A 12,145-nucleotide genomic window follows, 5' to 3' on the forward strand; every position below is an offset into this window, starting at 1 on the left:
TTGGGGTCGCGGGGGCCCCCGTTTTGGGGGAAAACTGGAGGATTTTGGGGGGGTTCGGGGAGGAGTTTTTGGCGGGGGGCGGGGGGGGAGTCGGGAAGGGGCTTTTAGGGCTAAAATCGAGGATTTTAGGGGTTCGGGGGCGGGGCTTGGGGAGGCCACGCCCCTTCCGGCCCCTCCCCCCCCCCCGAAAAAAAAAAAACCCAAAAAACCGGCCCCGCTCCGGCCCCGCCGCCACTTTTGGGGCAAAACCCGCCGAGTTCAGGCAAAAAGGGGGGAGTTGGGGCGTTTTGGGGAGTTTTCGGGCGTTTTGGGGGGTTTTGGGGGGGAAACTTGGGGGTTTGGGGACCAATTCGGGCATTTGGGGGGGGGATTTGGGGGCGTTTTGGGGCGTTCGGGGAGATTTTGGGGTGTTCGGGGAGATTTTGGGGGGTTTTGGGCGGTTTAGGGGGTTTTGGGGGGGTGGAATTTGAGATTTTCGGGGAGGGGGGTGGAATTTGGGGCCATTTCGGGGCCTTTTGCCGGGGAGGGGGGTGATTTGGGGAGATTTGGGGTGAATTCGGGGCGTTTTGGGGGGGGGTTTAGGGGTATTTTGGGGCATTTCGGGGGGGGGATTGGGGGTTTTTGGGCCAATTCGGGGCGTTTCGGGGGCGATTTGAGGCGTTTTTGGGGGGATTTGGGGCATTTGGGGGGTTCGGGGGAAATTTTGTGATTTTTTGGGAGCGATTTTGCACATTTTGGGGCGATTCGGTGCCTTTTTAGGAGGATTTGGGGGTGTTTTAGGGGTTTTCGAGGTATTTTGGGATTTGTTTTTTTTTTTTTTTGAGGTAATTTGGGGGGTTTGGGGACATTCTGGGGGGTTTGGGGGCATTTTTGGGGGGGGGGTTGGGGCATTTTGGGGGGGTTCGGGGAAATTTTGTTATTTTTTAGGGCGTTAGGGGGGGGAATTTGGGGCGTTTGGGGGCATTTTTGGGGGATTCGGGGCGTTTTGGGTTGATTTGGAGCATTTTGGGGGGATTCGGGGGGATTTGGGGGGTTTTCAAGGGATTTGGGGTTTTTTTGAGGTAATTTGGGGGGGTTGGGGACATTTCGGGGGGGGTTGGGGGCATTTTGGCGGGTTTGGAGGGGTTTTGGGGGGTTGGGGGCGTTTTGGGGGGTTTTTGGGGCGTTTTGGGGGGATTGGGAGGGGTTTTGGGGGCGTTTTGGGGGGGTTTGAGACATTTTGGGGTTCGGGGGGGGGGGTGTGTTTTTGGGGCGCCCTGACCTATTTGGGGCTAAATTGGGGCTTTCGGGGCGTAATGAGGGGGTTGGGGGGGGGGGTGGATGACGTCATCGAGGGCGCCGGGCGGGGTTTGGGGGCGCCCCCGGCATTTTTGGGGGGTTAATTAGAGGCTTTTGGGGCTCAGTGACGTCATTTGGGGCTCAGGAGCCGGTTCTGGGGCGTCCCGACCGGTTTTGGGGTTAATTACAGGCTTTTGGGGGGGGCAGTGACGTCATTGGGGGTTCCGGAAGGGGGGGTGGGGCACCTGGCCTCATTTTGGGGTAAAACCTGAGGGTTTGGGGGGGGTCAGTGACGTCATTGGGGGTTCGGGGGGAGGGGAGGGGGCGCCCGCACTCGTTTTGGGGTAAAACCCGAGGATTTTGGGGGGGGTTCAGTGACGTCATTGGGGGGGGGTCGGGGGGAAGTTGGGGGGGGTGGAGTTTGGGGCTTATTTAGGGGATTTGGGGGTTATTTGGAGGCGATTTGACCTTATTTGGGGCCAATTGGGGGCAATTTGGGGTCATTCGGGTCATTCCGGGGCGATTTGGGGCTTCTCTGGGCTTCTTTTCGGGGCCATTTTAGGGCCTTTTTGGGTCATTTGGGGCCACTTTGGGGCGATTTGACCTTTTGCGGGGCGTTTGGGGTTTTTTGGGGGGCTGTTTTGGGCTTATTTGGGGGTAATTTGGTCAATTTTTGTGTCTTCGGGGCCATTTGGGGGGAATTTGACCTTATTTTGGGGGCAATTTGGGGCAATTTGGGGTGATTTGACTTTATTTTGGAGCCATTTGGGGGTTATTTGGGGGCATTTTGGGGTGATTTGACCTTATTTTGGGGCATTTGGGGGGTTATTTGGGGCTATTTTGGGCTTATTTGGGGGAATTTCATCGATTTTTGGGTCTTTGGGACCATTTCGGGGAAACCTGACCTTATTTTGGAGCCATTTGGTGTATTTTGGGGGCATTTTGGGGGCGTTTTGGGGCATTTTGGGGCAATTTGACCTTATTTTGGGGCATTTGGGGGTTATTTGGGGCTATTTTCGTCTTATTTGGGGGTAATTTGGTCAATTTCTGTGTCTTTGGGCCATTTGGGGGGAACTTGACCTTATTTTGGGGGCATTTTGGTGTATTTCAGGGGCATTTTGGGGGTGTTTGGGGGCATTTTTGGCATTTTGGGACATTTTGACCTTATTTTGGGGCATTTGGGGGTTATTTGGGGCTGTTTTGGGCTTATTTTGGGGTAATTTGGTCAATTTTTGTGTCTTTGTGGCCATTTTGGGGGAACCTGACCTTATTTGTGGGGCATTTTGGGGACATTTGGTGTATTTTGGGGGTATTTTTGGGTATTTTGGGGTGATTTGACCTTATTTTGGGGCATTTTGGGTGTTATTTGGGGCTGTTTTGGGCTTATTTTGGGGTAATTTGGTTGATTTTTGGGGCCATTTGGGGGAAACTTGACCTTATTTGGGGGTCTTTTGGTGTATTTTGAGGTCATTTTGGGGCATTTGGAGTTATTCTGGGGCCATTTTTGGTGCGTTTTGGGGCATTTTGGGGCGATTTGACCTTATTTTGGGGCATTTGGGGGTTATTTGGGGCTATTTTGGGCTTATTTGGGGGTAATTTGGTCGATTTTTGTGTCTTTGGGGCCATTTGGGGGGAACTTGACCTTATTTTGGTGCCAGTTGGTGTATTTTGAGTGTATTTTGGGGGCATTTTTGGGCATTTTGGGGCGATTTGGCCTTATTTTGAGGCATTTTGGGGGTTATTTGGGGCTGTTTTGGGCTTATTTGGGGGTAATTTGGTTGATTTTTGGTTCTTTGGGGCCATTTAGGGGAAACTTGACCTTATTTTGGGGCAGTTTTGGGGGCATCTTTGGTGCATTTTTTGGGCATTTTTGGGCGATTTGACCTTATTTTGGGGCATTTTGGGGCCATTTGGGGGCATTTTTGGGGCGTTTTGGCCCTATTTGGGGGCCTTTCGGGGGGTTCCGGGCCCATTTTGGGGCTATTTGGGCCGTTTTCGGTGACATTTTGGGGGATTTTTTTGGGGGGGGGGTCACAGGTCATGGGGCGACTCTTCCGCTGCTGCCGCCGCCGGCGCCGGGGTCACGGCCGGGGTCAACGTCGGGGTCAAGGTCGGCGTCAAGGTCACTGCGACCCCCAGCCGGCCCCCCCTCCCCCATGCCAGGTAGGTGCCGTCCCCCCCCCCCCCCCGCTTTTTTTTGGGCTGAATTTGGCCTTTTTTAGGGTTTTTTCTTGTATTGGCGCCCACCTTTTGCCTCCCAGGCTGCCCCCTCGCTGATGACCTCACCGATGACCTCACCGCTGACCTCACCGCTGACCACCGCTTACATCATCTGGCCCCCCCCAGCCATCGTCACCCTGGGGGGGCCCCGGGTGTCCTTGGTGGGGGAGGGCCCCAAAATGCCTCTTTTAGCCCCGAAAAAATAGCGTGGCCACCCAAAAAAAACCCCAACAAAACACTGTTTGGGCTCCCCCCCACCCACCCCCCAAAAAAAAGGGGGCGGTTCAGAACAAAAATGGGGATTTTTGATGCCCAAAACGGCCTCGCGGGCAACAAAAACAGCGTTTTGCCCCCCCCCCCCCCCAAAAAAAGGAACCAAAATGAGGATTTTTCCACCAAAAAAAGCATCGCCGCCATAAAGCAGGATTTTCCCCCGCCCCAAAATGGGCTTTTTGGAAACCAAAATAATGACTTTTCCACCCCAAAAAGGCATCACGTCCGAAACCCGTGGCTCCTCCCCAAAGAAAGAGCATTTTTGACCCAAAATCAAGACTTTTCGACCCAAAACAAGGACTTTTCAACCCAAAAAAAACAGACTTTTTGAGCCAAAATCCTGACTGTTCAACCCAAAATAATGATTTTTTGACCCAAAATAAAGACTTCTTGATGCAAAATAAGGACTTTTCAACCCAAAACAAGGACTTTTCAACCCAAAAAAGGACCTTCTGAGCCAAAATCATGACTTTTTTGACCTAAAGTAAGGATTTTCAACCCAAAAGAAAGACTTTTGAGCCAAAATAGGGATTTTTTGACCCAAAATCAGGACTTTTCAATGCAAAATAAGGACTTTTCAACCCAAAATCATGACTTTTTAACCCAGAATAAGGACTTTTTGAGCCAAAATAATGAGTTTTTGACCCAAAATAAGGACTTCTCAAACCAAAATAAGGACTTTTGACCCAAAAGAATTATTTTTTTGACCGAAAATCATGACTTTTGACCCAAAATAATGATTTTCAACCCAAAATAAGGACTTCTGACCTAAAATCATGACTGTTTGACCCAAAATCATGACTTCTTGACACAATATCATGACTTTCTGACCCAAAATAAGGACTTTTTGACCCAAAATCATGACTTTTCGACCCAAAATAAGGACTTTTCAAACCAAAATAAGGAGTTTTGACCAAAAAATTAATTTTTTTGACACAAAATCATGACTTTTGACCCAAAATAATGATTTTCAACCCAAAATAAGGACTTTCGACCTAACATCATGAATGTTTGACCCAAAATCATGACTTCTTGACCCAATATCATGACTTTTCGACCCAAAATAAGGATTTTTGACCCAAAATAAGGACTTTTCGACCCAAAGTAAGGACTTTTGATGAAAAATAAGATTTTTTTGACCCAAAATCATGACTTTTCGACCCAAAATAAGGACTTTCAACTAAAATAATGACTTTTCAACCCAAAATAAAGGACTTTTCAACCCAAAATAAGGACTTTTGACCAAAATAATGATTTTTTGACCGAAGATAATGATTTTCAACCCAAAATAAGGACTTTCGGACCTAAAATCATGACTGTTTGACCAAAATCATGACTTTTCGACCCAATATCATGACTTTTCAACCCAAAATAAGGACTTTTTTGACCCAAAATCATTGACTTTGACCTAAAAAAAAGGATTTCCAACCTAAAATAAGGACTTTCGATCTAAAATCATGACTTTTCGACCCAATATCATGACTTTTCGACCCAAAATAAGGACTTTTGGAGCCATAATAATGAATTTTCGACTCAAAATAAGGACTTTTCAACCCTAAGTAAGGATTTTTGACCCAAAATAATGATATTTTTGACCCAAAATCGGGACTTTTCAACCCAAAATAAGGACTTTTCAAACCAAAATAAGGACTTTTGACCCAAAAGAATATTTTTTTTGACACAAAATCATGACTTTTGACCCAAAATAATGATTTTCAACCCAAAATAAGGACTTTCGACCTAAAACCCATGACTGTTTGACCCAAAATCATGACTTCTTGACCCAAAATAAGGACTTTTCAACCCAAAATAAGGACTTTTTGACCCAAAATCATGACTTTTTGACCTAAAAAAAGGATTTCCAACCTAAAATAAGGACTTTCTATCTAAAATCATGACTTTCCGACCCAAAATAAGGACTTTTGGAGCCTAAATAATGACTTTTCGACCTAAAATAAGGACTTTTCAACCCCAAGTAAGGACTTTTGACCCAAAATAATATTTTTTGACCCAAAATAATGATTTTCAACCCAAAATAAGGACTTTTGACCTAAAATCATGACTTTTTGACTGAAAATCGTGACTTTTTGACGCAGAGTAACGACTTTTCGACCCAATATCATGACTTTTTGACCCAAAATAAGGACTTTTGGAGCCAAAATAATGACTTTTCGCCCTAAAAAAAGGACTTTTCAATGCATAAGAAGGACATATGACCCAAAATCAGGACTTCTTGACCCAAAATGAGGACTTTTTGACCCAAAATACAGACTTTCCGACCCAAAATAAGGATTTTCAACCCAAAATAAGGACTTTTGGCCTAAAATCAGGACTTTTCGACCAAAATCATGACTTTTTGACCCAAAATAAGGATTTTTAACCCAAAATAAGGACTTTCGAACTAAAATCATGACTTTTTGACCGAAAATCATGACTTTTGGATCCAAAATAAGGACTTCTTGACCCAAAATAAGGACATTCGACCCAAAATCAGGACTCTTTGACCCAAAATCAGGACTTTTTGACCCCAAATACGGACTTCCGACCCGAAATCCGGATTTTCGACCTGAAATCGGGACTTTTCGCCCCCAAATCAGGATTTTTCCACCCAAATAAAGACTTTCCACCCCAAAAATCCTGAGTTTTCGACCCGAAACGGGGCTCCCCCTCCCCCCCCCCCCCCCGCCCCGGGAAGGGACTTTTGACCCAAAATCGCCTTTTTCTCACCCCAGAAAAAGGGTTAAAAAAAAAAGCAACCAACCCCCGGCGCCAAAACTCGCTGTTTTTTTGAAGGCGGCAAAAAAAAAAAAAAACCAACAAAAAAAATCGATTTTTCCTGCCCCGAAAAAGAGGAATTTGACCCCAAAAAGGGCGGGGGGGTGGGGGGGAGGGGGTTGAGTTTTACCCCCCCAAAAACCCGGGTTTTGGCCCCGAAACCGCTGGGGGGGGGGGGGGGACCAACAAAAAAAAAAAAAACAAAACCCCAAAAATTAATAATGACAAAAAAGAGAGATTTGCCTCCAAAAATGCGGCCTTTGACCCAAAACCCGCCTTTTTCACCCCGAATCGGCGTCGGGGGGGTGGGGGGGGGAGGGGTCCCCAAACGGCTTCTCGGTGGTTCCCCCCCCTTTAAAAATGGGAAAAAATGGTTAAAAATGGGTCGTTTTTCGTTTTTTTTTTTCTTTTTTTCCCGCTCGCGGACGCTGGGGGGGGGGGAGGGGGGGGAGGGGCGGGGGGGGGGAGGGGCCGGGGGGGGGTCGAGGTCCCTTTTGCCCCTCCCCCCCCCCCCCCCAGAGGGACGCGGCGACGCTCGGGCAGGTAACGGGGGGGGGGGAACACGCGGCCGGGACCCACATCTGTGGGGGGGACCCACAAGTGAGAGGGGACCCAGGGGTCCGGGACCCACAAGTAGGGACCCAGGGGGGTCCGGGACCCACATCTGTGGGGTGTGTCCCGCCCCCCCCCCCCCCCCGCCCCCAGGAAGGCCCCAGGGATCCGGGACCCCCAAGTGAGAAGGGACCCACGCGTCCGCGCCCCCCAAGCAGTGGGGCCATGGAGGGGATGGTGCTTCTGACCCACATCGTGCCGGGGGGGGCCAAGGGCGAGAAGCGGCACTTGTGGGGCGAGCCCCTGGCCCTGGGGGTGAGTGAACGACCCATAAGTGACACCCCCCCCCCCCCCCCCCCGCCCCATAACACGCCTCCCGCCCCACACGTGCCCCCCTCCCCATAACCTCACCCTGCCCCCATAACTGCTCCCCTCTCCCTATAAGTGACTCCCCCACCCCATAAGTGCCCTCCCAGCCGCCCCATAACCTCCCCCTGCCCCATAAGTCCTCCCTGACCCATAAGTGCCCCCCCATAAGCCCCCTCCTTGCCCCATAAGTGCCCCGCCCCATCCCATAAGTGCCCCCCCCTTGCCCCATAACCTCCCCCCGCCCCATAAGTGTCCCCCACCCTATAAGTGACCCCCCCTGCCCCATAAGTCCCTCCTGCCCCATAAGTAACAGCCCCCCCCCCCCCCCCCCCCCCCCGCCCCCATAAGTGTGGGGCTGGGGCCGCCCCCCCCATCCCGCCCCCGGTCCCCCCCCCCCCCCGCCCCACAAGACCACGCCCCTCTTTAACCACGCCCCCTCATTGGCCTCGCTCCTCCTCTGACCCCGCCCCCTTCTGTCCCCGCCCCCTCATTGGCCCGGCCCCCTCCGCCCCCGCCCCCCCCTTCGCCCCCCCTCCTTGCCCCGCCCCTTCTGGCCCCGCCCCCTTAATGACACCGCCCCCTCCTTGGCCCCGCCCCTTCATTGGCCCCGCGCCTTTCTGGCCCCGCCCCTTCATGATTCTGCCCCCTCATTGGCCCGGCCCCCCCCCCCGACACCCCCCTCCCCGACCCCCCGCTCCCGTCCCCTCATTGGCCCCGCCCCCTTCTGACCCTCACCCCCTTCTGACCCCGCCCCCTTCATGACTCTGCGCCCCTCTGGCCCCGCCCCCTCATTGGCCCCGCCCCTTCTGCCCCCGCCCCCTTCATGACTCCGGCCCCTCATTGGCCCCGCCCCTTCTGCCCCCGCCCCCTTCATGACTCCGCCCCCTCATTGGCCACGCCCCCTTCGCCCCCGCCCCCTCCTGACCCTCACCCCCTTCTGACCCCGCCCCCTCCTTGCCCCCGCCCCCCTCATTGGCCCCGCGCCCCTCTGGCCCCGCCCCCTTCCTGACCCCGCCTCGCCCCCCATTGGCCCCTCTCTCCCCCTCCCCCCCCCCGGTTCGGCCCCGCCCGCAGGTGGCGCAGGGGCTGCTGGGGGCGCTGCAGGCGGCGCTGGGGGCGACGCTGCTGGTGGCGCTCGGGGACCCGCTGGGGGCGCTGCTGGGGGCGCCGCTGGGCACCGGCAGCCTGGTGAGGGGCGGGGGGGGCACTTGTGGGGCGGGGGGGGGTGGTTATGGGGCGGGGGGGGGCACTTGTAGGGCGGGGGGGGGGTGGTTATGGGGCGGGGGAGGGGCACTTGTGGGGGGGGTGGTTGTGGAGGGGGTGGTTATGGGGCGGGGGGGGCAGTGGTGGGGGGGGGTGGCCGTGGGGCGAGGGGGCACTGATGGGGTGAGGGGGCTCTGTGAGGCGGGGGGGGGGGGGGCACTTGTGGGGCGAGGGGGGTGGTTATGGGGCGGGGGAGGGGCACTTGTGGGGGGGGTGGTTGTGGAGGGGGTGGTTATGGGGCGGGGGGGGCACTGGTGGGGGGGGTGGCTGTGGGGCGAGGGGGCACTTATGGGATGAGGGGGTTCTGCGAGGCGGGGGGGCACTTGCGGGGCGGGGGGGGGTGGTTATGGGGCGGGGGAGGGGCACTTGTGGGGCAGGGGGGGGTCACATGTGGGGGGGTGGTTGTGGGGGGGTGGTTATGGGGCGGGGGGGGCACTTTTGGGGCGGGGGGGTGGTTATGGGGCGGGGGGGGCACTGGTGGGGGGGGTGGCTGTGGGGCGAGGGGGCACTTATGGGGTGAGGGGGCTCTGTGAGGCGGGGGGGGGGCACTTGTGGGGCGAGGGGGGTGGTTATGGGGCGGGGGGGGGGTCACTGTGCGGCGGGGGTTACTTATAGGGTGAGGGGGCTCCGTGAGGCGGGGGGAGCACTTGTGGGGTGGGGGGCGGTTATGGGGGGTGGGGGGGTGGTTGTGGGTCCGGGGGGGGGGTGTGTGTGGGGGGGGTGTGTCACTTATGGGTCGGGGTCACTCATGGGTGAGTGAGACACCCCCCCCCCCGCCCCACAGCTGCTGGTGTCGGGGTCGCTGCTGGTGGCCTTTGCCAAGGACCCTCCGTGGGGCGGGTGAGGGGGCGGGGGGGTGGGGGGGGCACTTGTGGGGCGGGGGTGGGGGTGGGGGTGGGTGGGGGCCGGGGGGCGAAGGGGGGAGGTGTGGGGCGGGGAGGGGGGCACTTGTGGGGCGGGGGGAGGGGGGGGGAGGGCGGGGGGGGGGCGGTGTGTGACATGGGGGGGGGGGGGGGGTGACAGGGCCCCTTCCCAGTTCCCCCCAGTAGATCCCAGTATAAACCAGTCCCCCCTCCCCAGTCCCTCCCGGACCCCTCCCAGCCTGTCCCAGCCCCATCCCAGTATATCCCAGTCCCTCCCAGTATAAACCAGTCCACCCCAGCCCCTCCCAGTTTATCCCAGTATAAACCAGTTCCCCCCCCAGTCCCTCCCAGACCCTTCCCAGCCCGTCCCAGTCCTTCCCAGTATAAACCAGTCCCGCCCAGCCCGTCCCAGCCCCATCCCAGTATATCCCAGTCCCTCCCAGTATATCCCAGTATAACCCAGTCCCCCCCCAGTCCCTCCCAGCCCCCTCCCAGCCTGTCCCATCCCCATCCCAGTATAAACCAGTCCCTCCCAGTATTAAACCAGTGCCCGCCAGTCCCTCCCAGACCCTTCCCAGCCCCCCCCAGTCCCTCCCAGTATATCCCAGTATAAACCAGTCCCCTCCCCAGTCCCTCCTAGCCCCATCCCAGTATATCCCAGTCCCTCCCAGTATAAACCAGTGCCCCCCAGCCCCATCCCAGTATATCCCAGTCCCTCCCAGTATACACCAGTCCCCCCCCAGGCACGGGGTCGCTGGCGCTGGAGGTCGTGGCTGCCGTGGCCTCGGTGCTGCAGCTGCTGCTGGGGGGCTCCTCCTGCCCCACGGCTGCCCCGCGTGTCTGCGCCTGCGCCCAGCTGCAGAGGTGTGGGGCTGGGGGGGATCTATGGGGCTGGGGGGGACCTGTGGGGCTGGGGGGATCTATGGGGCTAAGGAGGATCTATGGGGCTGGTGGGGATCCATGGGGCTGGGAGGGTCTGTGGAGGTCGGGGGGCGATCTATGGGTCTGGGAGGGTAGGGGGGGGGATCTATGGGGCTGGGGCTGACCTCTTTGTGGGGTCTGTGGGTCTCTATGGGTTCTGTGGGGCTCTGTGGGTGCTCTGTGGGGCACTATGGGGGCGCTGTGGGGCGCTAGGGGGCTCTTCGGGGGGCACTGTGGGTCTCTCTGGGTCTCCATGGGGCGCTGTGGGGCTCTATGGGTCTCTGTGGGGGGCTCTATGGGGCACTATGGGGCACTATGGGGCTTTAAGAGGGGCTCTATGGGGCGCTGTGGGTCTGTATGGGGCGCTAGGGGTCTCTATAGGGGGCTCTGTGGGGCACTATGGGTCGCTATGGGTCTCTGTGGGGCTCTATGGGGTGCTATGGGTCTCTATGGGGTGCTATGGGTCTCTATGGGGGTCTCTATGGGGCTCTATGGGGCTCTGGGGGGCTCTATGGGGCGCTATGGGTCTCTGTGGGGCTCTATGGGGTGCTATGGGTCTCTATGGGGCGCTGTGGGTCTCTATGGGGGTCTCTATGGGGCTCTATGGGGGCTCTGTGGGGCTCTATGGGGTGCTAGGAGTCTCTATGGGGGGGCTCTGTGGGGCGCTATGGGGCGCTGTGGGTCTCTATGGGGCGGTTCTCAGGTGGGGCGTGGCCTCACCGAGCCCCGCGCCCCTCTCCCCTCCCCCATTGGCCCCGCCCAGGGGGTGGTGCTGGGCGCCCACGTGCTGCTGATGACGTCATCGGCGGGGGGCGTGGCACTGACGGTCGCGGGGGCGGTGGCGGCCGGAAGGGGCGGGGCCTCGAGGGGCGGGGCGGTGAGTGGCGGCCCTTATATGGCGCTGGGGGCGTGGCCGGCCTCCTGGGTCCCTTATATGGGGTTGGGGGGGCGTGGCCAGGGCTCCTGAGTCCCTTCCTATGGGGTTGGGGGGCGTGGCCAGGACGCCCATGTGCCTTATATGGGGTTGAGGGGCGTGGCCGGGGCTCCTGAGTCCCTTATATGGGGCTGGGGGCATGGCCCAGACCTTGGGGGGAGTCCCTTATATAGGCTTGGGGGGCGTGGCCAGGGCTCCTGAGTCCCTTATATGGGGCTGGGGGCGTGGCCAGACCGTGGGGGACCTTTCTATGGGCCCGGGGGGGCGTGGCCATGGCTCCCAGGTGCCTTATATAGGCTTGGGGGCGTGGCCGAGGCCTTTGCGTGCCTTATACGGCAGCGGGGGGGCGTGGCCAAGGCGCCCGGGTCCCTTATATAAGGCCGGGGGGCGTGGCCAGGGCTCCCGCGTGCCTTATTGGACTCGGGGGCGTTGATGGTGCCTTATATGGACTCGGGGGGGGGAGAGGGCGTGGCCTGGACGGCGGCGTCCCTTATATGGGGGTTGTGGGCGTGGCCCCGCCTCCCCCCCTCCTGACCCCGCCCCTTCTCTTCTTCCCCCCCCCCCCCCCCCCCCCGGTTTCAGCCAATCGTCATCTACCAGACGGCGCTGCCCAACGCGGGGGCGGGGCTTGCCGAGGCCACGCCCCCCGCCCCCCCCGCCCCAATAAAGGCCGCGCGCCCGCCCCCCCCCCCCCTTC

The 12,145-nt window shown here is 57.4% G+C and overlaps 1 protein-coding gene and 1 long non-coding RNA gene across 2 annotated transcripts; both read left to right on the forward strand.

The window, feature by feature from the left end:
• The first annotated feature begins 181 nt into the window (after positions 1-181).
• LOC141737083 (uncharacterized) lies at positions 182-6,401 on the forward strand. The gene is made up of 3 exons (XR_012585134.1): positions 182-262; positions 3,316-3,441; positions 3,540-6,401. It is a non-coding gene; the product is annotated as an uncharacterized LOC141737083 (long non-coding RNA).
• A 665-nt stretch (positions 6,402-7,066) lies between these two features.
• Positions 7,067-12,128, forward strand: LOC141737084 (uncharacterized; the record flags this gene model as incomplete). The annotated part of the gene is made up of 7 exons (XM_074571698.1): positions 7,067-7,089; positions 7,252-7,413; positions 8,542-8,655; positions 9,515-9,570; positions 10,316-10,457; positions 11,278-11,391; positions 12,031-12,128. Coding segments are annotated over exons 2-7 (614 nt in total), but the record flags the coding sequence as incomplete, so codon positions are not given.
• Between the last annotated feature and the right edge of the window lie 17 nt (positions 12,129-12,145).

This window comes from Larus michahellis, unplaced genomic scaffold (genome assembly GCF_964199755.1).
Source record: "Larus michahellis unplaced genomic scaffold, bLarMic1.1 SCAFFOLD_422, whole genome shotgun sequence".
Classification (NCBI taxonomy): Eukaryota; Metazoa; Chordata; class Aves; order Charadriiformes; family Laridae; genus Larus; species Larus michahellis.